The sequence below is a fragment of the Myotis lucifugus genome, unplaced genomic scaffold (genome assembly GCF_000147115.1).
Source record: "Myotis lucifugus unplaced genomic scaffold, Myoluc2.0 scaffold_244, whole genome shotgun sequence".
Lineage (NCBI taxonomy): Eukaryota > Metazoa > Chordata > Mammalia > Chiroptera > Vespertilionidae > Myotis > Myotis lucifugus.
Genome location: NW_005871292.1, coordinates 1,221,679 through 1,247,591, shown reverse-complemented (window position 1 = coordinate 1,247,591; position 25,913 = coordinate 1,221,679). Strand labels below are relative to the sequence as shown.

Below are 25,913 nucleotides of genomic sequence, written 5' to 3'. Positions count from 1 at the left end.
ACGGCCCTGCTCCGTTTGCTGGGGCTCCGCCGGGGCCTGCGCCGGCTCCGCCGCCTGTGGGCCGGCCCGCGCGTTCAGCGGGGCCGGGGCCGGGGCCGGGGCTGGGGTCCGAGCCGGGACTGCATGCCGGAGGAGGAGAGCAGTGACGGGGAGTCGGACGATGAGGTGAGGCGGTCGGAGGCGTCCCCGGCGCCGGGCGGGGCGGAGGCCGGGGCTTCCAGAGGTCCGGGGAGCCCGGAGGAGTGACGTGGGGAAGCGGGGTCCTCGGGGCGCCTGCGGAGAGAAAGGGCCCTGGCAGTAGGCACGGGAGGAGGTCGGCGGCACGGAGCTGTCGGCGAAAGGGGCCTTTCCAAGTGCCGGGGAAGCCGAGCTGCCTGGGCACCGGCCCCCGGCGGGTCTCCCTGGAGCGCCCTGGGCTGGCCCTTGGTGGTCGGCAACGCTAGGGAGCAGCGGTGTACACGGGCGAGGGGCCGGCGGAGCGCAGGCCGGCTCGGGGTGGTGACAGCAGCAGCCCGGCTTCGGGGGACCAGCTGGCTCCGGGCTCCCCGCTGCAGGCTGCCCCGCCCAGCCCCAACCTCTGACACAGCCCTGGTGTCCACTAGTGCCCCTCTTCCCTCCGACCTAAGTGGAGAGAGGCTCGAATGGTGGAGGGCTTCCTCCTGGGGCCCAGGTTGAGAAAGGGAACGAAAGCCGCGACTGGGCACTCGAGCAGGTCTGAGCTCAGCTCCCGGTGTACCCCCAGCCTCGCAGCACAGGCAGGAAGGTGTGGGGATCCCACTGTGGTAGCCCGTGTGGCAGACACACACACCAGCTCGGTGGCCCTGTTCCCACCTTCGCAGCAGGAGGTGGCATCTTTGATGCCCAAGAGGGTGTACACAGAGGCCCCCCTTTTTTCTGTGTTGGAGTCTCAGGGAGTCAGGGTAGTGCCTGCTGCCTGGCCCGAGAGGCCCTGCTTTGTTTTCTGTGCTGGGATGGTCAGGCCTAGGAGGTGGAGGTTCAAAATACCCCGTGTCTTCCTGCCTAAGGAGAGACCGTTTTTTACTCTCCTCATCTTCTAGTCTTTTTAGTCCTTTTGTAAGTAGGCAGGGGTCCCTTAAGGGGGAAGCTGGGCATATTCCTCAATACCGGAGTCTCAGGTGGAACAAGGGCTTTGGCACTGACTGCTGTTTCTCCCCTCCACCCCTGGTCCCCTAAATCAGGAATTTCAGGGTTTTCATTCAGATGACGATGTGGCCCCCAGTTCCCTGCGCTCTGCGCTCCGGTCACAACGAGGTGAGTGATGGGGAAACTGTACTTCTATAGTTTTAAAGGAATGTTACTCCTCACTCTTTGTGTCAGCTTTTCCCTGTTCAACTACAGTCTCCATCAGTTACCAGATGTGTTCTGTGTTCAAAACCCAAGCTAGGCTGGGCTGTGGGGGAAACAGACAAATAAGACTAGTTCTGGACCTCCTGCAGCACCTTCCTTAGTCCAAAGGGCTAGCTTGACCCATCTCCCCACACCTATTCTCCTTTTAGGTCGAGTCCCTCGAGGTCGCGGCCACAAGCATAAGACGATCCCCCTTCTGCCTCCTCGCCTAGCAGATGTGACTCCTACCCCCCCAAAGACTCCTGCCCGGAAACGGGGTGAGGAGGGTACAGAGCGGATGGTGCAAGCACTGACTGAACTTCTCCGGCGGGCCCAGGCACCCCCAGCCCCCCGGAACCGGGCATGTGAGCCCTCCACCCCCCGTCGGTCTCGGGGGCGGCCCCCAGGACGGCCTGCAGGCCCGTGCAGGAAGAAGCAACAAGCAGTAATGGTGGCAGAAGCAGCTGTGACAATCCCTAAATCTGAGCCCCCACCTCCTATGGTTCCAGTAAAACATCGCACTGGGAGCTGGAAGTGCAAGGAGGGGCCTGGCCCAGGTCCTGGGACCCCCAAGTGTGGAGGACAGTCTGGGCGAGGAGGCCGTGGAGGCAGGGGCCGAGGCCGAGGTGGACTCCCCCTCGTGATCAAGTTTGTTTCAAAGGCCAAAAGAGTGAAGATGGGACGATTGTCCTTGGGACTTGAATCAGGTCAGGGTCAGGATCAACATGAGGAAAGCTGGCAGGATGCTTCCCAAGGAAGAGTTGAATCTGGACAGGGAGAGGGCCCTTGCTGGAGCAAGGAGCAGAAGTCGGAGGAGGAGAAAGATAAGGAAGAAGGGGAAAAGAAGGAAGAGAGAGCTTTAACTGAGGAGGAGATGATGATAGCTGAGGAAAAGGAAGAGGCAAAGCTGCCCTCACCACCCCTGACTCCTCCAGTCCCCCCACCTCTTCCATCTCCCTCAACATCTCCTCCATCCCCACTTTGCCCTTCACCACCCTCAGTAACCCCACCATCCCCTCCACCACCTCCTGCCCCAGAGGAGCAGGAAGAATCCCCTCCCGTGGTCCTAGCTACATGCTCCAGGAAGAGGGGCCGGCCTCCCCTGACTCCCAGCCAACGGGCAGAGCGGGAAGCTGCTCGGGCAGGACCAGAGGGCACCTCTCCTACCACTCCAACCCCTGGCACCGTCACAGGAGGCCCTCTGGAAGACAGCCCCACTGTGGCCCCCAAAAGCACCACCTTCCTGAAGAATATCCGGCAGTTTATTATGCCTGTGGTGAGTGCCCGGTCCTCCCGAGTCATCAAGACACCCCGGCGATTTATGGATGAAGATCCCCCCAAGCCCCCAAAGGTGGAAGTCTCACCTCTGCGGCCTCCTGTTGCTATCTCCCCACTCGCCCCCCAGGAACCAGCGCCAGCCCCCTCTCCACCATGTGCCCCAACTCCCCTATCTATCCCAGTCCCACTCCCTGAAAAGAGAAGGTCCATCCTAAGGGAACCCACATTTCGCTGGACCTCACTGACCCGGGAACTGCCCCCTCCTCCCCCGGCTCCTCCGCCAGCTCCACCCCCACCTCCTGCGCCTGTCAATCCATCCCGGAGGCCCCTGCTCCTTCGGGCCCCTCAGTTTACCCCAAGTGAAGCCCACTTGAAGATCTATGAATCGGTGCTTACTACTGCTCCACTTGGGGCCCCTGAAGCCCCTGAGCCAGAGCCGCCTCCTGTTGATGAATCTCCAGCTGAGCCTGAGCCACGGGCAGTGGGCCGCACCAACCATCTCAGCCTGCCTCGATTTGCCCCTGTGGTCACCACCCCTGTTAAGGTGGAGGTGCCCCCATCTGGGAGTCCACCTCTGAGCAATGGGCAGCAGCCTCAGGCTCAGCTACAGGCCTTGCAAACTCAGCTGCTGCCCCAGGCACTACCACCACTGCAGCCACAGTTACAACTGCAGCCACCAGCACTGGAAAAGGCCCGGATTGCAGGCCTTGGTTCCTTGCCACTGTCTGGTGTAGAGGAGAAAATGTTCAGCCTCCTCAAGAGAGCCAAGGTGCAGCTATTCAAGATTGACCAGCAGCAGCAGCAGCAGCAGCAGCAGAAGGTGGCATCTTTGATGCCGGTAAGCATGGTGCTTTGGCCAGGCCCCTGCACCCAGTCATCCAGCCTCAATCCCTGCAATCCCTTAGCCTCCGGTCTCCCTCCAACATTGCAGGCAACCTTCTGAGCCAGTCCATTCCCTGTCCCATAATTTCCTATATTCCTTTTGTGATGCTGTTTTTGCTCACTTTTCAGCCTCTAACCCTGCTTATTATTTCCCCACCAGCCAAGCCCTGGAGGGCAGATGGAGGAGGTCGTGGGCACAGTCAAGCAAATCTCAGATAGAGGTCCTGTCAGGTCTGAAGACGAATCGATGGAAACTAAGAGAGAGAGACCATCGGTATGGAGTGGGTGGAGGGCCCTCTGAAGGAGGGTGGTTGCAGGAATGCAAGTAGCAACTGCCCACATGTATTCCTGGTGTCTCCTCTCCCAGGGCCCCGAGTCCCCTGTGCAAGGCCCCCGCATCAAACACGTCTGCCGTCACGCTGCTGTGGCCCTGGGTCAGGCCCGGGCCATGGTGCCTGAAGACGTCCCCCGCCTCAGTGCTCTCCCTCTCCGCGATCGGCAGGACCTTGCCACAGAGGGTAGGGATGGGTGTCTTGTGGGAAATTGGACAACCTTGTCAAGTCTGGGAGCGAGCTAATGCACCAAGAGCCTGGGAGAGTGGAATTGAGTTGGGTGCTTAAGGCTAGGTGGCAAGGGGGTTGGAGCACATGCTAGGTCTTAGACAAAGCGGGTTTGGGGACATGTGGGACCTGAGCACTGCAAAAGTAGCCTGAGGGCCAGTTGAATGAGGTTTAAGGGAGGTGAAGTAGAAGGCCTGGTGGCTTTGTAGCTCCATCTCCTCTCCACTTTTCTAGATACATCATCAGCATCTGAGACTGAGAGTGTCCCATCGCGCTCACAGCAGGGAAAGGTGGATTCAGCAGGGCCGGGGGGGGACTCAGAGCCTGCAGGGTCAGGAGGACCCTTGGCCCATACACCTCAGCGCTCACTGCCCTCCCATCATGGCAAGAAGATGCGGATGGCACGGTGTGGACACTGTCGGGGTTGCCTGCGTGTGCAGGACTGTGGCTCCTGTGTCAACTGCCTGGACAAGCCCAAATTTGGTGGCCCTAACACCAAGAAGCAGTGCTGTGTGTGAGTAGCTGGGATTCAGCCTCCATTCCCACCCATGGTTGTGTATCACCAAGGCCCCCTGCCCCACCAGAGCAGTGGGATTGGCATCCTTGTGGAGAGCTTCCTCTCTTCCCCCCAGACCACCAGTCCCCTACCCTGGTGACGTGCTGCTCCCCTCCCCAGATACCGGAAGTGCGACAAGATAGAGGCTCGGAAGATGGAGCGGCTGGCTAAGAAAGGTAACAAGTTTTGAGCATTTCTTTACACAACCTTATTTAGACTTGTTGTATGGAGGAAACCATGTTTTCTTTGCTCTTCTCCCCTTATCTTTGCAGTCCACCACCTTTGTCTTTTTTTCCATCATGTGCTTTTGTACCTCTCCTGTACTTGTTCGCTTCTGCCCCACTTGTTTCTGGCTTTTCTCATCCAAATGTCCCATGTTCCTGGCTGAAGTCAGATCCTACTAAGTCCCCTGTTCCCACAGGCCGGACGATAGTGAAGACGCTGTTGCCCTGGGATTCCGATGAATCTCCTGAGGCCTCCCCTGGTCCTCCAGGCCCACGCCGGGGGGCGGGAGCTGGGGGGCCCCGGGAGGAGGTGGTGGCCCCGCCAGGGCCCGAGGAGCAGGACTCCCTCCTACTGCAGCGCAAGTCAGCCAGGCGCTGCGTCAAACAGCGACCCTCCTATGATATCTTCGAGGACTCGGATGACTCAGAGCCCGGGGGTCCCCCTGCTCCCCGGCGTCGGACTCCCCGAGAGAATGGTGCGAATTGTTTGTTGCTTCCTCTATTGGTCAGTCCTATGTCTTTTTCATGGAAGTGATGGGGCTCTGACTCCAGGGTTCTATCTGTGTGATAGAAGAGCTGAGTGCAGAGAAGGAGGTAGTCTTAGGTGGATGGGGAACTGGCATGTTAAGTGTTTAGTAGCTTATTGAGCAAGGCTTAAGGATCATCCTAACATACCTTGGTGGTTTAAAGAAGGCCCTGGGGATCCAGGTTACATTTGGGGGTTGTAAAAGAAGGACAGTGCGGCAGGCAAGAGAGGGAAGCTCACTGCTCATCTGTCCTGCCTAGAGCTACCAGTGCCAGAACCTGAGGAGCAGAGCCGGCCCCGCAAACCCACCCTGCAGCCTGTGTTGCAGCTCAAGGCCCGAAGGCGCCTAGACAAGGTTAGCACGGAACCCTGAGCCCCGTGGAAGGCATGGCTCCCTCCTTTCAGGAGTTTCCTGGCAAGTCAGGGTAACGGGCTCACCTTAGTGCCGTGGTGTGTCCACACTGGAAAACAGGCCCTGATGGATGAGACAGCCTGTCCTGGAAAGCAGAGGATGTGGGCAAAAGACAGGGTCTGAAAGGCTGGGAGAGAGGGCAGCAAGGAGAGAAGCTTGTAAAGATTGGGTGGGCTGCCTTCTGACCATCACCATCCCTCCCTAGGATGCTTTGGCCCCTGGTCCCTTTGCTTCTTTTCCCAATGGCTGGACTGGAAAACAGAAATCTCCTGACGGTGTGCACCGGGTCCGTGTGGATTTTAAGGTATGGCTTTGAGGGGACGATGGCAAGGACTGTGGTTGGAAGAAAGTTATTGATTGTGTCTGAGAAGCCTGTGCTTTAAGATGGATAGATCTGACTTACGTTCCTGACTGCTCTCTGATCCTGTGTCCTCTCTTCCCTCAGGAGGATTGTGACCTGGAGAATGTGTGGCTGATGGGAGGACTGAGTGTGCTTACCTCCGTGCCAGGAGGGCCACCTATGGTGTGCTTGCTGTGTGCCAGCAAAGGCCTGCATGAGGTTGGTTCCTCACCTTTTTTCACAACCCCTCACGTCTCCATTAGCCCTTATTGTCTGATTTTTTTCTTGGCCTCTCTCAGCAGGGTCTCATGCCCTTACCTCACTGTGCTCATCGTTCACTCTTCACTCTCCCACCCCCAGCTGGTGTTCTGCCAAGTCTGCTGTGACCCTTTCCACCCATTCTGCCTGGAGGAAGCTGAGCGGCCCCTGCCCCAACATCATGACACCTGGTGCTGCCGCCGCTGCAAGTTCTGCCACGTCTGTGGGCGCAAAGGCCGGGGATCCAAGGTTTAGGCACTGGAGCCATGGGGGGATGGAGGAATGGAGGAGAGGGGTATCCCTATGCCAGTAGGTCCTGCCATTGCTGTCTCTCCAATATCCAACAGCACCTCCTGGAGTGTGAGCGCTGCCGCCATGCTTACCACCCAGCCTGCCTAGGGCCCAGCTACCCAACCCGGGCCACACGCAAAAGGCGCCACTGGGTGAGAGAGGAGGCCCACACCCCTTGCTTTGGCGTTCTAATTAATGCTCCCCCGCCCCCGCCACTGCAGGCCAGGACTCTTGAGGAGGGGAAGGTTGGAGGTTTTTTTGAGAGTTTGATAAACATAACATTTCTTCAGGAATTTCACATAGACAAGAAATTAGATGTACTATTTTTCAAGGGTTCATGGATTCCACAATCCCAGGCTCAGAATCTCCTGCTCTAGCCTAACCTCCACTCCTTCCAGTTTCCCCCTCACCAGTCTCCCTGCTTCATTTCTCTCCTGTTCTCCTTCTCTTACCCTTCCTTCCTTCCTTATCTATCTCCTGCCTACCGTCCACTTCTCTTTGCTCATCCTCACCTTGCACTGCTCTAAGCCAGGTATCTGGCTCTGCCCCTAATATTGCCCTGCTTCTCCAGATCTGCTCAGCCTGTGTGCGCTGTAAAAGCTGTGGGGCAACTCCAGGCAAGAACTGGGACGTCGAGTGGTCTGGAGATTACAGCCTCTGCCCCAGGTGCACCCAGCTCTATGAGAAAGGTGGGGACTTGGCAGGGGTCCTGGGCCCTGGGTCCTGGGGGTCCACCGGGGAGTGGGCCAGGCTCCTGCATAGGCAGTTAGAACAGATGCTCCTTTCTAGTTGCTTTCCACCCTCTTTTCGCCATGGACTCTTTCCTTCTGTTTAGGATACTCTTCAATAGAGGCTCTTCCAGTACATATAACAGGGACATAGCCTCTCTGAGGTCAATGGAAGTGGAGGGCCTGGGAACCAACCCTCATGGTGGTCCCTGAGATGCTTCCCAGAACCTCAAGTTTCCACTGAGCACTTTGAAAACCTGCGCATTCCTCATTTATTCAGGCATCATGTTTAGCAAGGCCCTATTCCTTATGAAGCATTGGGGCTACAGGGCTAGAAGAGAGGTTTTATCCCCAGCCAAGATGGAGCATAATGGAGGCAGCCCATGTAGTAGTCTAGGGATGATGCTCCCACCCCCGTGGCAGAAGCTCTGACTTGCCCTCTTCCCTCTGCCTTCAGGAAACTACTGCCCAATCTGCACACGCTGCTATGAAGACAACGACTACGAGAGCAAGATGATGCAGTGTGCACAGTGTGACCACTGGGTGCATGCTAAGTGTGAGGGGCTCTCAGGTGAGTTGAGGGAGTACCAGGGGTGTGACCTCAACCCTGTGGGGATCCCTGTCCTGTCTTCACCACAGGCCCTCGGAGGAGAGGTGGGCTAAATGTCTTTAGTGAACTAGGGGCTGCTAAGAGCCCCAAAACATTTTCTCTTTCTCACCCGGGCTGTTCTAGATGAAGACTATGAGATCCTTTCGGGGCTGCCAGACTCAGTGTTGTACACCTGTGGACCGTGTGCTGGGGCCACGCACCCCCGCTGGCGAGAGGCCCTGAGTGGAGCCTTGCAGGGTGGCTTGCGACAGGTGCTCCAGGGCCTATTGAGCTCCAAGATGGCAGTCCCACTGCTGCTGTGCACCCAGGTCTGGAGGGCTCAGGTGGCTGGACTGGGTGGGGCCAGGCCTGGCACCAGCCCTGCCGACATCCCCTCTTTGCAGTGTGGGCAAGATGGGAAGCAGCTGCACCCTGGGCCCTGCAATCTGCAAGCTGTGAGTCAGCGCTTTGAGGAAGGCCACTACAAGTCTGTGGTGAGTGGGACACTGAGAGGAACAAGTGGATGCCAGGAGGAGAGAGGGCTGGGGGTGGGCAGGGGCTTGGATCCTGACAAGCCCCCTTACAGCACAGCTTCATGGAGGATGTGGTGAGCATCCTGATGGGGCACTCAGAAGAAGGAGAGCCCTCAGAGCATCGGGCTGGAGGCCAGATGAAGGGGCTCCTATTGAAGGTGAGCTCTGGGGGGATCTTTATAGGGTGGCTTCAGTGGTAGTGGGGAGGAGAGAGTGGGTCCTTCACAGATCCTTACCCTGCCGACTCTCCTGGGGAAGCCAGTTCTTCTCATCCTGTTACCCACTCCCCAGCTGCTAGAGTCTACGTTCGGCTGGTTCGACGCCCACGACCCCAAGTACTGGCGACGGAGTACCCGGCTGCCAAAGTGAGCAAGGCTGGGTGGCAGGAGGGGAATCAGGGAGTGAGTGCAAAGGCCAAGGGCACCTGAGGGGATAAGGAGCAGAGTTCGGATCTGGAGGATGGTAGGACTAGAATGACAGTCCCTAGTGGTTGTAGACTAGCAAAGATTCAGACTGTGGAGTTGGCTTGCGGTTTCTACTCTGTGCAAGGCACTGTTGGGGACAGCAGTGGGTGAACTGTGTTTGGGGGGGTGGGTAGGCACTGATGACCTAGACAGTCTAGGATCCTGATGAGGAAGCCCAAGGGAGGTGCCTACTGGAGCCTAGGGCCTAAGACTTCCTAGAAGTGATGACATCTGAGCTGAGATGTGAAGGAAGAGTATTCCAGGCATGAGGAACAACAAGCATTTCATGTGCCAAAGGTGGCATGAGAGGGCCTAGCTTGTTTGGGAGACTGAGAGAAATGCTACATGGAGAGAGGACAAAGGGTGTCATGGCATGTTTAGGCTGAGATTTTGGGTGGGTCTAGTCCAGCCATCCTTGTTAGACATGTCAGATGCTGACCCAGCCTATCCACAGTGGAGTCCTTCCCAATGCTGTGTTGCCCCCATCCTTGGACCATGTCTACGCTCAGTGGAGGCAGCAGGAACCAGAGATGCCAGAATCAGGGCAGCCTCCAGGGGACCCCTCAGCAGGTACTGGGAAGTGGGAGCTGGAAACTAGAGCCCCTGAGTTGGTAATCTGGGTCCTGATTCTTAGACCTCCCTTCCCACACTCCTTCCAGGTTTCCAGGGCAAGGATCCAGTTGCCTTTTCGCACCTGGAGGACCCTCGTCAGTGTGCACTCTGCCTCAAGTATGGTGATGCGGATTCTAAGGTGAGGGCTACTGCGTGAAGCCCCAGGCTGTGGGGCCTGGTCCCTGGGGCCTCCCCTCACATCACTCCTTTGCCCTCAGGAGGCGGGGCGGCTCCTGTACATCGGGCAGAATGAATGGACACACGTTAACTGTGCCATTTGGTCAGCTGAAGTATTTGAGGAAAATGATGGTTCCCTCAAGAATGTGCACGCTGCTGTGGCTCGAGGGAGGCAGATGGTGAGGGCACGGGCCTGGAGAGGTGGGCAGCCTTTGGGGTCTTGGGGGCCCCTCTGTCAATGGAGACAGCTCTTGTTCCACAGTCTACCACAGTATGTCCTTTCACTGCTGGTCCTACATACCTTTTTTTTGTTGTCCCAGGACTCTGGTGCAGGAGACATAGTGGCTTTTCCCCCTCTTTTTGAGCCCTCTGGCCTGGGAGACTAAAGGTTAAAAGACCTCCATTTGGTCCTGTCCTGGATGCTTTCCATACAGTTTGGCACTTACCTCTTACTACATCCCTGTGAAGTGAGGTGTTGCCTTTGTTAGAATCTCCCTCACCAGTGTGGGACCTGTGGAATGCTCAAGTTCACTGTCAGAAAATGGGATGATAGAGGTACCTACTACAGGGGGCAGGTTGAGGATTAAGTGAAGTAATACAGGTTCTACATTAGAGTCATGTGAGAAAGATTGTAAGTGCCACTCAGCAAGTATTAGCTGCTGTTATTTTTCTTTCCACTGTAACACTGTGCTTCAAAAAAGTCTGAAGTAGCTTGATATGAACTTGACCCTGGATGCCACTAGGTGAGAGGTTATGTTTGGTGAGTGCCCTTTGTGAAGTGCTAGGCTAGACAACCCAAGCAGAATCTCAAGGACAGTGATGCTGAGTGTCAGGCCCTGGCCCAGGTCACTGGCTTCTCCCCTCAGCAGCCCCTTCCACCTGCAGCGCTGTGAGCTCTGCCTAAAGCCTGGAGCAACGGTGGGCTGCTGCCTTTCCTCCTGCCTCAGCAACTTTCACTTCATGTGTGCTCGGGCCAGCTACTGCATCTTCCAGGATGACAAGAAAGTTTTCTGTCAGAAACACACAGATCTCCTAGATGGCAAGGTGGGCCATTACTATGGGGGAGATAGCTCCCACTGCTCTCTTTCCCCCTTCCACTTAGGGATCCCCATAGCCTCTTAGGCTTGGCCCTGCTGCCTCAGTGTCTCCTTGTTCTCCTGAGCCCTTAAGCCAAGCCACCTGCCCACAAGTCCCTACCCACAGAGCCTTTCCTTCCATCCCTCTCATACCCTACCCATCCAGCAATCCCCTTTGCCACCCACTTCCCAGGAGATCGTAACCCCCGATGGGTTTGATGTTCTTCGCCGAGTCTATGTAGACTTTGAGGGCATCAACTTCAAGCGAAAGTTCTTGACAGGGCTCGAGCCTGATGCCATCAATGTACTCATTGGTAAGCCGCTTGCTGTCTACCGTGTTCTTCCTGACCCTGCCTAGGCCCACCCTCCTGAACTCTCCTCTGCCCTTAGGCTCCATTCGAATTGACTCCTTGGGTACTCTGTCTGATCTCTCGGACTGCGAGGGACGTCTCTTCCCCATTGGCTACCAGTGAGCAGCCCGGGGGAATTGGTGGGGTTTGGGACTCCAGGACTAGATCTTATTTCCCAAGTTGTCCTGACCTTATGTCCCACATGCCCACCCAACAGATGCTCCCGTCTGTATTGGAGCACAGTGGATGCTCGGCGGCGCTGCTGGTATCGGTGCCGAATTCTTGAGTATCGGCCATGGGGGCCGAGGGAAGAGCCAGTTCATCTGGAGGCAGCGGAGGAGAACCAGACCATTGTGCACAGCCCCGCCCCTTCCATCGGTATGGCCTTAGAATGACTTCATTTTCTTCCCTGAATGCCACCCTCTCAGTTCTTACTTTCCTCTTCCCTAAAGAAACTCCAGGATGCTTACATTCTTTCCTTCCTTGTAATGGCAGTAACATAACTTAATGGCTGTGCATTATGTGACAGGGCTATATTAAACATTGCACAGATTTCACAGAAAGTGAGGGGATAGCACTGTGCTACCTGCTTTGGGCGACGGGGGCCGGGGGCGGGGGGGGAGGTGGTCACAACTACTGTACAAATGTAGGGAGCGTTTAGGGCCACCTGACTCAGGGCTCTATGCTTATGTAATGCTCCCCACAGCTCTGAGGAAGGTACAAGCTCCACTGTACTGCAACTCGAAAGGGTAGTCGTTCTCCACAGTAACATAGTGATGGAGCCAGGATTCTAACCTGATCCGCTTAGTTCCCAATGTGGCACCTTCACAGTCATGTTGGCACTGAGGGATGTAGCTGAGGACTGGATGGCACAGAGCAAAGAATGGGCTTGGAGATTGGTGAAGTGAGAGGCCATTGGGGGCTGAGTGGGAGTAGAAAGATTGGGATTGTGTTTGCAGGTAAGGACTTTGTTCCAGGTTAGAGTCTGACATGAAATGGAGAGGGGAGGAGTGTGCAGCTGTCTGGATGGAAATAAGGGAATGTTGGGAGGAGGCGGCAGAGATCAGCTGGCACAGGTTGGGTGGAGCCAAGTATTGGGGAGCCAAAAGCACCAGGATGGGGCAATGTGTTTGATGTGGCAGGGATGCACAGAGCAGGTAAGAAAGTGGTAGGACTGGCCTTGCTGGAGAGAGGGCAGTGTCCCTCAGGGCATATAGGGCCTGAATCAAAGCAGTAGGTGGCCAGGAAGTGGGGAGATGGCAAAGGATGGCTGAGGAAGGGTCACAAAACACCCCCAGGTGTGTGTGGAGGTTTTGCAGAAGCCATGCAGGGGTTTGGGGCCTGGCTGATGACTGGGACCAGTGCCCATTGTGACTGGGTCAGGGGCAAGGGCGGAGAAGATGCATTTGGCTTAAAAGAAGGGAGGGCACATGAAAAAAGGCTTTGATAAAGAGCCCTAGCCACCCCTGATGCCATTTTATTGCCTCTTTAGAGCCCCCAGATCATGTCAACCCCCCACCAAATACAGATGTCCTTATCCCTGGAGCTCCTGAGCACCACTCACCTATTCAGAACCTGGACCCCACTCTGCGGCCAGATCCAAGCAGCGCCCCTCCTCCAGCTCCCCGCTCTTTTTCTGGGGCTCGTATCAAAGTGCCCAACTATTCACCATCCCGGAGGCCCTTGGGGGGTGTCTCCTTTGGACCCCTACCCTCCCCTGGTGAGTACTTGGGAGTATTCAGGGGAGGGAAGGGGCAGGTGAGGCAGGAGCACCTGGCTGACAATGACCCTTCCCCCCACAGGAAGTCCATCTTCTCTGGCCCACCACATCCCTACAGTGGGAGACCTGGACTTTCCAGCTCCCCCCAGACGCTCCCGTCGTCCCAGCCCCCTGGCCCCCAGGCTACCACTGTCACGGAGGGCCTCCCCCCCTCTCAGAACCTCTCCTCAGCTCAGGGTGCCCCCTCCTACCTCATCCCTTAGAACCTGTACACCTACCTCAGGGGAGCTGGCTCCCCCTGGCCCGGCCACATCCCCACTTCCCCCTGAAGACCTGGGCCCAGACTTTGAGGACATGGAGGTGGTGTCAGGACTGAGTGCTGCTGACCTGGACTTTGCTGAGAGCCTGCTGGGGACCGAGCCCTTTCAGGAAGAGATTGTGGCTGCAGGGGCAGTGGGGAGCAGCCATGGGGGCGCAGGAGACAGCTCAGAGGAGGAGGCCAGCCCTATCCCCCATTACATCCACTTCCCTGTGACTGTTGTGTCTGGCCCTCCCTTGCCCCCTGGCACTCTCTCTGGAGCCCCTCGCATCGAACAGCTGGACGGAGTGGATGATGGCACAGACAGCGAGGCTGAGGCAGTCCAGCAGCCTCGGGGCCATGAGACTCCTTCAGGGCCAGGAGCAGGCCGGGCTGGGGTTATTGGGGCTGCAGGGGACAGGGTCCGACCTCCTGAGGACTTGCCATCAGAAATTGTGGATTTTGTGTTGAAGAACTTAGGGGGGCCTGGGGAGGGGGTTACTGGGCCCAGAGAGGAGCCACTCCCCCCAGCACCTCCACTGGCCAATGGTAGCCAACCCCCCCAGGGCCTGCCCCCTAGCCCTGCTGATACCACTCGGACGTTTGCCTGGCTCCCTGGGGCTCCAGGGGTTCGAGTATTGAGCCTGGGCCCTGCCCCAGAGCCCCCCAAACCTGCCACATCCAAAATCATCCTTGTCAACAAGTTGGGGCAAGTGTTTGTGAAGATGGCTGGGGAGGGTGAACCTGTCTCCCCTGCAGTGAAGCAGCTGCCTCTTCCCCCTCCCATTACCCCCACAGCCCCCACTTCCTGGACTCTGCCCTCAGGACCTCTGCTGGGTGTGTTGCCAGTGGTTGGGGTGGTCCGCCCTACCCCTCCCCCACCACCCCCTCCACTGACATTGGTGTTGAGCAGTGGGCCCTCCAGCCCGCCCCGCCAGGCCATCCGTGTCAAAAGGGTGTCCACCTTCTCTGGCCGTTCCCCACCAGCACCTCCCCCGAGCAAGACTCCCCGGATGGAGGAAGATGGAGAGGCCTTGGAGGACTCCCCCCAGGGTCCAGGGCTTAGTGGCAGCGGGTGAGTGAGTATACCGAGGCTGTGGAGGCGGGCAAGGGAGTTGGGCAAGAGAAGGCCGCTCAGGCTTCTTGTGGTCCCCCCCACTCCCTACCAGGTTTAGCCGAGTGAGGATGAAAACGCCCACTGTGCGTGGAGTTCTCAACCTGGATGATCCTGGGGAGGAAAGTCTGAGGTGAGTGGCCAGATCCTTTTCCCTAGAAGCTCTGGGATCTCTGTCCCTTCCCTCTTCTGACAGGTCTCTCCTCACAGGCCCCTCCAGGACCAGTCCCCTCTGCTACCACTTGCAGAAGGTGGTACTCCCCAAGTTCCCGATGGTCTCCCTGACCTTGAATCCCAGTGGCACCACTACTCAGGTAGGGCCAACCTTTTCTTCTCACTGCCTTCTTCCCTGTACTTGCTCAGCTGAATGACTGACAGGTACAGTGACGAATTGGTACCCTTCAAAAAACATGTGGGAACACATTGTCCACGCACCTGGGAACAGGGCTGAGGCTGGGCGTTACAATTATAGAGATACCCTCAAGGAGCTTATGGCCTGTGACAGAAACAGACAGAGATAGGAAGTTTCAGCTTGATGTGAAAGGGTCTCTGAAAGCGTCCAGCATGTCCAAGAGCCCCAGGGAAGGCTTCAGAGCCTAGTCTGCCAGAGTCAGAGGGTTAGTTACCTGGTAAAACCAAAGATGAAGTTCTATGGATTATCCAGAGAAGATGGATCCCACCTAGGACCCAGAGAAGGGGCAAGAACCATAGGAAGAAGATCAAAGGAGTGTGGAGTCCCACAGGCCAGGGAAGGGAGTAGTCAGCAGTCCCAACTGCCACAGAGGACCCTAGGGTTGCAGGGTCTAGGATTGGTATGTACTGTGTGGGCCAGAGTCCAGAATCAAAGACGATGGTTAATGAAGTCAAAACAACACCCAGATGCTTTACCGAAAAGCTTAGCTAAGAGTCTGGGAGGAGGAGGTGGGCCAACAGCTTATGGGGGTTTGTTGTGAGGGCTGAACAGCAAAGCCAAGGATGAAGGCAGAGGTGAGAGGAGGCATGTTGGTCAGGTAGAATAGGAGACCCCTGAGATGGAAGAAAGGTGAAGTTAGGTGTATCTGCAGAGACATCAGTATACAGGATGAGGACACTTGGAATCATTTGGCTGATAATCTCAGTGAAGCCAGAAGAGAAGTATTCTATAGGTCACGGAGGGCAGAGAGAGCTGTGGGAACCATGAAAGCTGGTAATTAGCAGCCCGAGGTTTGGAATTTCTAGTGGCCCCAGTCCTGTTCTGATCTGTGGATTTTGTCATTGTGTAGAACACAGCTGCTGAGCATGGAAGTGGGGTGAGGTAGACTGAAACTGCTTAACTGAAAGGCTGCTTATGGGGTCAGAGAGGGCACGAGGATATGGCAGTGACCATGACAAGACAGTCTCGACTGCCCTTAGGGAACATACCACATTTTGGTAGAGGAAGCAGACCTGTACATATTAGTGCACAGCAGCTTAGAATGAGCACTGTGAGAAAGAAGGCAGTGAGTTGTGTTCAAAGAACAGAGTGGAGTGAGGATGGGAGAGGGCCAAGAAGAGGTAGAAGAAGTTGTCAGAGGTGGACCCAGGAGCACTGAGGCCTAGAGATGATGTGAGTCACACAACAACAAGGTTTAGAGTCTTGCGTAGGGCTGGGAGGTCATGTGGGCATGTTGGCCCAGAGAAGTGATGTGGAGAAAAGAGAAACCATGTGTGTCCTGCCTCTCTTAAAGTGCGCTCACTCAAACTCTACCCCCACTCCAACCAAATACAGTGGTCAGTCCTCAGTCCACATCCTGCTTCAACCAAGAGCATTCAGTGTGCTGATCCCTCCCCTCTGTGAAGCACTCTCTTTCCTGGCTTCCAGAATCCCATCCTTCTCCTCACCTCCAGTTGTGCCTCCTCATTGCCCCAGCCTGTCAACCTTGGCACATCCAGGGTGCTCTCATCTAATTTCATGGCCCTAAATCCCATTTCTAATTCTGATAGTCCCCAAGTTGCTATCCACTCCTTGTACCTGCTTGCCATCTCCACCAGCAAGTTGCCAGGAATGTTTTTCTAAGAGGAATCTCAGACTCAACATGTTCCAAACTGAGCTCTCAACCTTTACCAAAATGTGTTTCTCCTCCAGCCTCACTATCACTATCCTTTCAGTTGCTCAGGCTCCAAACCTCAGAGTTTTCCTTGACCCCCCCCCACCACCACCACCACCTCTTTCTCTTACATCTACATCTCCTACGTCAGTAAGTCCTGTCTGCTCTGTCTTTAAAATCTTTAGCCCATGAGAAATCCCTTAAGTAGCTCATAATGTACATGTATTTGATTCTGTATGGTCCTATAAAATAATATGTGTAATATTTATAGCAATATGCTGTATATAAAAATATACTTGTGCAAAATTTAATTCTCCAGTATTTTTAATTTTATGTGAGACAAAAGAATGAGGGGTGGGTGTTTATGGTAGATTGGGTTTGAGTAAGCCACAGTATATCCTGCAGAGCCAAAACACTCCAAACTTCCGTGGAACTGCTCATGTAACCAAGAAGTCCTGCAGAAAAGGAACCGCAGACCCTTTAGAAAAAACGTTTGGTCTGTAGGGTTCACTAGGCATTTAGACCCAGAGTCTGTGCTTGTGCCCAGGGAGTGAGGGAGGGCAGTGGGAAGGTTTTGACTCCATGAGGGGTGATCCTTACCTACTCTGACCTGCTACCTGGGACCAGGTGAGGCTTCAAGCTCTGAGGAAGAGCCTCCATTTCCAGAGGATAAAGAAAACCAGGCCCCAAAACGGGCTGGTCCACATCTGCGCTTCGAGATCAGCAGTGAGGATGGGTTCAGCGTGGAGGCGGAGAGCTTGGAGGGTGAGTTAGGATTAATGGTGACAGGGAGGGAGAATGTGCCATAGAATACCATCCTGACTCTGCTGTGGCTCTGCCCTCTCCTCAGGGGCGTGGAGAACTCTGATTGAGAAGGTGCAAGAGGCCCGAGGGCATGCCCGGCTAAGACATCTCTCCTTTAGTGGTAAGTGGGGCATCCACAGGGATGCTGGGGGCTGGGATCACGTCCTGAGAGCAAGATGGGTCACTGACATGACTTGTGCATCCTCACCTTTGACTTCCCTCAGGAATGAGTGGAGCAAGGCTCCTTGGCATCCATCATGATGCTGTCATCTTCCTGGCAGAGCAGCTGCCTGGGGCCCAGCACTGCCAGCACTATAAGTTCCGCTACCACCAGCAGGGAGAAGGCCAGGAGGAGCCACCCCTGAATCCCCATGGGGCAGCCCGCGCCGAGGTCTATCTTCGGTGAGAGGTCTGGGGTGTGATGCCTGGGTCGGGGGAACCCTATGGGCAGTCTTGAGGGTGGGAATTAAGTCTGTACAGATTGGAAACTGAGGCCTGGGAGAAGACACTAGGCCATTCCAGGAATTATTTCTAGGGGTCATATCAGAATGAACCTCATTCATTCCCCTTTTGCTTTGTCTTCAGTAGTAGTTGTATTACTCTTAACTCTGCCAGCAGCAGGTCCAGGCCAAGAATAGGAGGGTAGCATCTCGAAGGAATGGATCTGTACCTCCGTCCATTTTTCTCTTTTACCTACAGGAAATGCACCTTTGACATGTTCAACTTCCTGGCCTCTCAGCACAGGGTGCTCCCTGAGGGAGCCACCTGTGATGAGGAAGAGGATGAGGTACAGCTCAGGTCAACCAGGTATGGAGGACAGGCCAGGGAGCTGGGGTAGTTTGGAAGGGTCTGACAGAGGGTGACCAGGGGCAAAAGAGATCATTTCGCCCTAACCGGTTTGCCTCAGTGGATAGAGCGTCGGCCTGTGGACTGAAGGGTCCCAGGTTCGATTCTGGTCAACGGCATGTACCTTGGTTCGGGCACATCCCCAGTGTGCAGGAGGGAGTGTGCAGGAGGCAGCTGATCGATGTTTCTCTCTCATCGATGTTTCTAACTCTCTATCCCTCTCCCTTCCTCTCTGTAAAAAATCAATAAAATATATTTAAAAAATAAAGAGATCATTTCTGGGTACTAGCCTTTGTGATACTATTGTCCCCACCAGACGTGCCACCAGCCTGGAGCTGCCCATGGCCATGCGCTTTCGCCACCTCAAAAAGACATCCAAAGAGGCTGTAGGTGTCTACAGGTTAGTGGGGTTGGGGGGAGGATGCCCCTTGGGAGGATGACAGGTGCCCTGGTGTGGGGCTGCCCTGGTTTTATTCCCCTGCCCCCTGAGCTCCCCTTGCCCATCCTACCCTGCAGGTCTGCCATTCATGGGCGGGGCCTGTTCTGTAAGCGCAACATCGATGCTGGCGAGATGGTCATTGAGTACTCTGGTATTGTCATTCGCTCTGTGCTGACTGACAAGCGGGAGAAGTTCTACGATGGGAAGGTGGGCTCTGCCAGGTCATGGGAATGAGGTGGGAGAAGCAGGGCCTACTCTGGGAACAGAGCATCTAACTGCCCCTCCCTTGTCCCTGTAGGGTATTGGGTGCTACATGTTCCGCATGGATGACTTTGATGTGGTGGATGCCACAATGCATGGCAATGCCGCCCGCTTCATCAACCACTCCTGTGAGCCCAACTGCTTCTCTCGAGTCATCCACGTGGAGGGCCAGAAGCACATCGTCATCTTTGCCCTGCGCCGCATCCTGCGTGGTGAGGAGCTCACCTATGACTACAAGTTCCCCATTGAGGATGCCAGCAACAAGCTGCCCTGCAACTGTGGCGCCAAGCGCTGCCGTCGGTTCCTTAACTGAAGCTGTGGTTGCCCACACCTCCCGCTGCCATCTTGCCCCTGGTCTGGGGGCTCCCTAGTCCCCCCAGAGCATCTCACCCCCACCCTCATGTCCAGGGTGAATGTGGGCATGCAGGTGGCAAGGGCCCTGCCCCTACCCCTCCAGCCCACTCAGCAATTGCCCCCTTCTTGCCCTGGGGGCCCAGAATGTAGATATTGTACAAAGGTTTCTAAATCCCTTCTTTTCTATGCACTTTTTTATTTAAGAGGTGGGATCCCAGGTGGGAACCTCCCCAATAAAGTCTGTCAATGTTTGGAGAGGTGGTCTTACAGTTTATATGGTGCTGGAGGCATGTAGGAGCTCCCATTTCTCCATGCCCCACACCTATTCTGAACCAAGGAAGCCCATCAGCCTCAACAGGCAGATGAGAGGCCACTGTTCAGAATTAGAAGTACATTGTGGGGTCTGTCAAGGCTTCAGAGCAACAAATCTTTTATATACTGTAAGTTAGAACCCAGCTGGATGCCTGTGGATCCCTCTTGGGTAGTGGGAGTTTTCCTCAAGAGGGGACCCTGATTGTCCAGAAGCACTGAGACCTGCTCTCCCACACTTGGTCTTCTGTGATAGAATGGGCCCTATTCTGGGTGGGGGATGAGAATGTCTGCTGGGTCTTGGCCCAATTAAGACTATTTCAAGAGGGCTCCTAATGAGTCCAGGACACAGCAGGCACTTATTTTCAAGGAAACTTTATTGAGTACTAGGCCGGGCAAGCCCCAGATCAGGCAAGTTTAGACAGCACCTGCAGGGCATCTGCCCGCCCTAGCTGGGCCAGGTGTGTGCCAAGCTGGCCCAGAGAAGCAGAGGGCTCCCTTGCCACCACCATCTCAATGAGGGCACGCAGAGGCGAGTGACTGGGTCGCAGTGAGTAGGCAAAGGTGGACCAGGAAGCAGGCAGTCCATATTTTGCAGCCAGGTGTCGAGTAGTACCACAGGCCAAAGCCCCACCTGGCCCAGGCTCAGGGTCCAGCAGCACAATCAGCTCCTCCAGCACCTCCAACTCATCCAGAAGGCGAGACAGGGGCTGTGATGCCAGATTTGGCAGCTCTGGGAAACAGGGAGGGATGAGGGGGAGGAAGGTTGGGCTTCCAGTTCATACTCCCCTCAGCATGTCTGGGACTAACCCCCCGCCAGGAGTGGGAGCAGAGAAACCCATGAGTCACCTGCTTCCGATGTCACCAGAGAGCCTCCAGAGGTGTTGGAGCCAGGGTAGGGGAGGTAGGGACTGTGCCTTTTCAGGGCGAACAAGAGGATGGCTGCTGAGGTCACGAGCAGAACCAGCACCAGGGGCAGGGCAAAAGTCAGCAAGGCCTGCCAAGGGACGGTGTGTTCAGATGTTCCAGAGGGGCTGGAAATGGCTGGTGAGCTGGTCTCCTGTGAGCTTAGGACGCTGGGTGTTTCAGGCTTCAGGGGACAGGGCTCCTTGGTAGGGGCAGGCTTCTGAGAATAGGAGTAGAGCTGGAGGCAAACCCCACTCCTTCCCCCTCAGCCCAAATTTTTCATCCTTATAAGCCACATCCTCGCCTGATCTAGACGCACCCCACCCCCCCCCCGTACTACTTTAACCCTAGCTGGTCACCCCCAGATACAAATGTCCCCACCCCTATCCTCTTCAGTGGGGCTAGCCACACCACCACCTCTGATCCAGACCCTGCCCACCCAATCCCAATCCCAAACCATGCCCTCTACACCCCACCCCACTTCTGGCAGGCTACACCTTTGCCCATGCAGTCTGAGCCAGACCAGCACCTCTCCACAGCGCTGCCGGCTTCCCTCGGGAGTAGGGGCCCTGGTTCCGCTGCCACAGAAGCTACATAGCTCTGCGAGGTCCGGATTGCACTGCCCACGAGGACACTCTTTGAAGGGGTGCATTACGTGATCACCAAAGTCATTGAGCCCGCAGTTTTCTGAAAACTCATAGTCTAGTGGGAGACAAGGCCTGTAAGTGGCTTCCAAGCCCCACCTCTAAAAGGTCCTTTCCCTTTTGTCCTATCCTAGCGGGCCTCGCCCCTTGGACTTTATTCACCCATCAACAGACATGCTCACCCCTCCATTCTCCCTTCCCCACACTAGCCCTGCTAGTCTCAAAAGGCTCCACAGGCTCCTTACCCTTCATGCCCCTCCTGCTTCCACACCAAGCTCTGCCCATGCTGGGATTGATCTGTATAGCTCACCCCTTTCTGCCTGGATCCTGCTTCCAGCCTTTCTCACAGGCTTAGCCCCCCTACCTGCCTTACTGATTAAAGCCCACTGCCCCTACCTAGAAGCAAGGCCCCAAACCTTGTTCCTTCACGGGATCTCTATCACCCTCAATCAGCCCGAACATATGCACAGGTATATATAGGTATACGCCCAGTCTCTGCTCCTCACCGGGGCACGGGGGAGGCCCAAAGCGCTGTAGGCAGCTGCCACAGCAGAGGTTGTCAGGGTTCCAGTACTCAAGGCGGCTGCAGTGTTGGGAGGCTTCATGTGGCACCGCCTGGGCCAGGAACAGCGCAGCAGACAAGAGGTGCTGGGGCCTCATCCCAGTGGTGCGTGCAGCCTGGGGGCCCGAGACTTGTAGGACTTCCGGCCACAGCGCCTTTGCCAATTTCCCAGGAAATCAGGGAGAAGAAGGAAACAGTGGATGTGGGGACATAGGACGGGAATCTACCTACACCCAGCTCCCAGTCCTCAGTCCAGCTCCTGACCCATTATCAGAAGCCATAGGCCTCAAGATTGCTAGAGCAAGGGCTCTGAAGCCAGACTGTGGATTCATATCCCATATCTGCCATGTTCCATCTGTATAGTAGGCTAATACCACCTGTCTCATAGGGGTATTGTGGAGAACTAAAACTTACTAGAGTCAACTATAATTGAAAAATAAAAAGTGATTAAAAAAAAAACCCCTTATTAGAAGTAAAGCTCTTAGGGCAGCACCTGGTATATGGTAAGCTTAAGTATTAGGTATTATTGACTCCCATTTCAGGGAATCAGGGATGGAGGACCCAGCCCTCATTTACTGAAGACTCCAACTCAACTCTAAGTGACCTTACCTTAGATCCTAACCCCAAACTCCTCTGGGTTGGGAATCCTCCAATCTGCCACAACTAGGCGTCTTCCCTTTGAAAAGCCTCAGATGGATATGAAGTTTCCAGCAAGAAGGCACTCCACCAGTCCCACTTGAGGGTTTCTAGGGCGTTGAGCTCTGAGTCCAATAATTTTCCACCTGTTTGAAGTTCTTCAACTGCAGTTGTGGCTAGAGCCCAACCTACTTCCCCTTTTCGTCGGATGTGGGGGTGGAAGGAAACTCCAGCCCGCAGCTAGACTCAAGCTCAAAATACAGAACTTTATTCGGGGAGGGGTGGCAGACTAGAGGCTGGGGAAGATGGCCCTGGGGAGTTAAGGGAGCTTTGAGGAGGGGTCCTGGGGGTGGAGGGCAAGAGGGTCAAGATCTTAGAAGTGACCCTGCTGGTGGCCTGGGGAATGTCATCAGTTTCTTTCTTTGGGACAGTGGCAGGTATGGGACCTTGGGGGTGACCTGGGGACAGCAGTGGGGAGAAGGGTTAGAGGCATGGGGCAGAGCAGGTGATGAAGTAACTAGAGTTCCTGGGGGTGGTCTAGGATAGGTGCTCAGGAGCTGATCTCAGGAATAGAGATCCAAGCTGGTCTTCAGTTTGGGATTCAGAATGGTTTGGGGGCTGGGACTTAGGTGTTGGTCTTGGAATGGGCTCAGTACTAGTCCTAGGATACCAAAGGCTTGAGATATTGTTTTTTTGTGTTTTTTTAAAAATTATTTTTTATTTTTATTTGTTTTTATTGCTTAAAGTATTACAAAGGGTATTACATATGTGTCCTTTTTTTTCTTCGAGATATTGTTATTGAGACATAGGATCAGGTTCATCTCAGGTTATAGGAGCTCTAGAGTTTGAGAAGTCTTGGCAGGCTGGTCCTGATACCTGAGCCTGGGTTCCAACCAATAGAACTGCTGCCAGAAGTTCCGGGAGGTGGGTCACAGGTGCATGAAGTTGCAAAAGCTACCACGAGTACATTCTCTGGGTTGAGGATGGATGCGTGGAAGAGGACACTGTCATTGACAACCCCACCAATACACACACAGGAGTCTGGAACTCCAGGTGCCCACCCCACCCCCTTACTGCCATACCCCATCTCATACTGCCGACAGCATGACTCCCGGAAGTCGGTGACAGGAGACAGATCAGCATGCAGAGCCTGCCCACTGAACCAGCGGTTACTGAGTTCAGCTACTGCCCGCTCAGCATCCTCTTCGTGCCGGAAGTAGGTCAAGTTTGGTAGTCAAACTCAGAAACCTTCAGGGGATTTGTAAGCAGCTCTGGGGCTGGCCTGGATTTAGTGATGGACCTCAAACTATGAGGCTTAAGTGGTGACCTTTAGGCACTGAAATGCCTCCACCTCTGGTCTCTAATGGGGGGAAAGCAGGCACATTGACATAGACATTGCCCATGAGGTGGTCCCCCAAGTTGTCACACACATTCATCTCTTCATTCTCCCTGTACTTCTCCTGCAGTTCCATGATCACCTCCTGTGGAGACCAGGAGGTGTTCAGCTGAACTCCTGCCCACAACTCAACCCATCTCTGCCAGTCCTCACCTCAAATACGTTATCATAGTGTTCCTGTACCTCTACCTCACGCAGGTGACCTGGAGGCGGTAGGGTGAAATCAGGAAGTGGCCTGCAGAGGGCAGTCCGTCCTGCCCCCAAGAAATGGTCCCTCCAGTGCGATCGTCTGCGGTTTGGGCGGTGTTCTGTGGACTCCGGTACAGGTTGAGCAGCACTATTGTCTGAATAGAATTAAGAGGGGCAGGGTCCTGAGCAGAGAGAGCAGGGCTATGTGCAAAGGTGTTGGGAAGAAGCCTAAGCATCTTGAGTGCATCAGCGATGCATGTCCCTAAGGAAACCAGCAGAGAGAGGACCTAGAAGTGAGAGAGAACCGAGGGGTGTAGGTTGAGGGAGGAATAGCAGAAGTCCGACAAGAAAAAAGCCGGGCAGTAGGGTGGGCCTAAGACATCCGGAAAAGGCGGGACCTCGGGATGATGGACAGCGGAAGGGGAACAGCCGGGAGGCTTTAACCCTACAGGCTCCGTGCCAAGTCTCACCAGCCTGAAAGTTTGTTTCGGGGAGCCGGGAGCATTGGTCCCCATGCCGGAAGGCCCCGATCTTAAAGTAAAAGGAGCAGTTAACCCTGGAAGGGGTGCAAAGACAGAGGTGAGCTGAGGGCCGGATACCCCAGAAATACTGTCCCACGCCGCCCAGCAACCCCGATAGGATATTGCCTGCGCCCGTTTCCACTTGTCCTCAGTCCCGAATATCGAAGAATTCAGCCATTTTTACCCGAACTCTCCAACTTGATTGGCTCGAAGTCACTTCCGTTGCTTCAGAACATTGGGAAGTGTAGTTCTTCGCTGCTTCGTCTTGCTTAGCACGCTCAGAAACTCCTTAATGCGCTTGCGTGTTGGAAGCCTGCGCCCTCTCCATAGAATCACCGACAGAAATTCCCTGAGAGCGCATGCGTGCAGCGCTGCCTAAAAAAAAAAAAAAAGACTACAAACGCCAGAGATCCTTGCGGCATCACGCGCATCACGCGCAAACGTCCGTAAGTTGAAAGTGGCAAAGGCATCTATCCGGAGGAAGTAAACTCCACTGGTGAGATGGGGGTCGTTTTACGCACCCCAGTAAACATCAAGAGCGTCTCAACCCAATCAACTTGCTGGTGGGGGCGGGGGCCGCCCCGCTTTCAGCAAACCCACCCTTGAATTTATCTTTGTTTTGTCGTAAAAGGGGCGTGGATTTTCGCGATCCTTGCATCTCAGTGTCTTGCCCCTCAGACCCACGGAACGACCTAGCCCTAGCGCCACTATGAACTTGGAGCGGGTGTCCAACGAAGAGAAGTTGAACCTGTGCCGCAAGTACTACCTGGGTAAGGGCCAGTCTCCTAGGGTCCCAGGAGAAGAGAGGGGACGGAATAAGGTCTGTAGGGCCGGATGCTTGGGTCTAAGGGATGAAGCGGCTGGGAGCGCGAGCTCTGAGAGAAGGAACTGGGTCCTGAAGAGGGAGAGGCTGGGCCTCAAGAGCTTATTGGTCCCAAGAGGGGAGTTGGGGGCTGGACTACTGGGTCCTGACAAAGAGATGGCTGAGGAATCAGATTCCTGGATCCCAGGGAGGAGCCTTGATATCAGAGTCCTTAATAGCAGAGATCTCAGTTGAACTTGGGTGTGGGAGAAGGACTTTCCAAATAAGTCATCTAAGTGGGCGTTGGGGAGGATACTCATTGTCTTATGTCCTAGTTTGGCTTTTTTCTCTTTAGGTGGGTTTGCTTTCCTGCCTTTTCTCTGGTTGGTCAACATCTTCTGGTTCTTCCGAGAGGCCTTCCTTGTCCCTGCATACACAGAGCAGAGCCAAATCAAAGGCTGTGAGTCCAGGGTACAGTTGAAAGAAGGCCATTGGGGAGGTGGGGAGGTGGAGTTCTGGTGGGATGGGATGAAAGAAGTTCCAGATTTCTAGGGCTCCGTGGAAGAAAAGAGAGAACTTGTCTGGAGGTGACCAGAGAGCAGGTGGAAGCCAACCTTACCCACTCCTGTTACCTTTTACAGATGTCTGGCGCTCTGCTGTGGGCTTCCTTTTTTGGGTGATTATACTCACCACCTGGATCACCATCTTCCAGATCTACCGGCCCCGTTGGGGCGCCCTTGGGGACTACCTCTCCTTCACCATACCTCTGGGTACTCCCTGACAAATTCTTCAGCACAGGCCTAGGGCCTGATCATTCTCCCAGGATGGGCTCCTGTACTCCCG

The 25,913-nt window shown here is 55.2% G+C and overlaps 3 protein-coding genes across 5 annotated transcripts; 2 read left to right on the top strand and 1 right to left on the bottom strand.

The window, feature by feature from the left end:
- Positions 1–19,360, top strand: KMT2B (lysine methyltransferase 2B; the record flags this gene model as incomplete). Its single annotated transcript, XM_006098691.1, has 37 exons — positions 1–165; positions 1,200–1,272; positions 1,518–3,463; positions 3,668–3,781; positions 3,875–4,025; positions 4,302–4,581; positions 4,744–4,799; positions 5,045–5,323; positions 5,634–5,728; positions 5,991–6,089; positions 6,231–6,344; positions 6,486–6,632; positions 6,731–6,826; positions 7,246–7,363; positions 7,860–7,973; positions 8,136–8,320; positions 8,396–8,485; positions 8,578–8,682; positions 8,816–8,889; positions 9,443–9,558; positions 9,648–9,739; positions 9,819–9,956; positions 10,663–10,821; positions 11,047–11,167; positions 11,244–11,322; positions 11,421–11,581; positions 12,696–12,923; positions 13,006–14,296; positions 14,391–14,468; positions 14,546–14,649; positions 17,029–17,166; positions 17,252–17,326; positions 17,430–17,607; positions 17,905–18,012; positions 18,368–18,451; positions 18,568–18,697; positions 18,789–19,360. Coding segments are annotated over 37 exons (7,857 nt in total), but the record flags the coding sequence as incomplete, so codon positions are not given.
- A 434-nt stretch (positions 19,361–19,794) lies between these two features.
- IGFLR1 (IGF like family receptor 1) lies at positions 19,795–22,906 on the bottom strand. 2 transcript variants are annotated; one of them, XM_006098663.3, is made up of 5 exons: positions 22,136–22,906; positions 21,471–21,681; positions 20,850–21,022; positions 20,264–20,540; positions 19,795–20,147 (listed from the first exon to the last, which is right to left on the bottom strand). In XM_006098663.3, exons 2-5 carry the CDS (start codon positions 21,622–21,624, stop codon positions 19,822–19,824), a joined length of 930 nt encoding a protein of 309 aa, XP_006098725.1. In that variant the 5' UTR covers positions 21,625–21,681; positions 22,136–22,906; the 3' UTR covers positions 19,795–19,821. The 2 variants fall into 2 exon arrangements, with proteins under 2 accessions (XP_006098725.1, XP_023618119.1); XM_023762351.1 differs by lacking the exon at positions 22,136–22,906 and having other exon boundaries at positions 21,471–22,116.
- Positions 22,907–24,646: 1,740 nt separating this feature from the next.
- Positions 24,647–25,913, top strand: PSENEN (presenilin enhancer gamma-secretase subunit). Of its 2 annotated transcripts, XM_006098662.3 has the most exons (4): positions 24,647–24,764; positions 24,900–25,038; positions 25,426–25,530; positions 25,712–25,913. In XM_006098662.3, the coding sequence occupies exons 2-4, from the start codon at positions 24,978–24,980 to the stop codon at positions 25,849–25,851; spliced, it is 306 nt and encodes a 101-aa protein (XP_006098724.1). In that variant the 5' UTR covers positions 24,647–24,764; positions 24,900–24,977; the 3' UTR covers positions 25,852–25,913. The 2 variants fall into 2 exon arrangements, with proteins under 2 accessions (XP_006098724.1, XP_006098723.1); XM_006098661.3 differs by lacking the exon at positions 24,647–24,764 and having other exon boundaries at positions 24,771–25,038.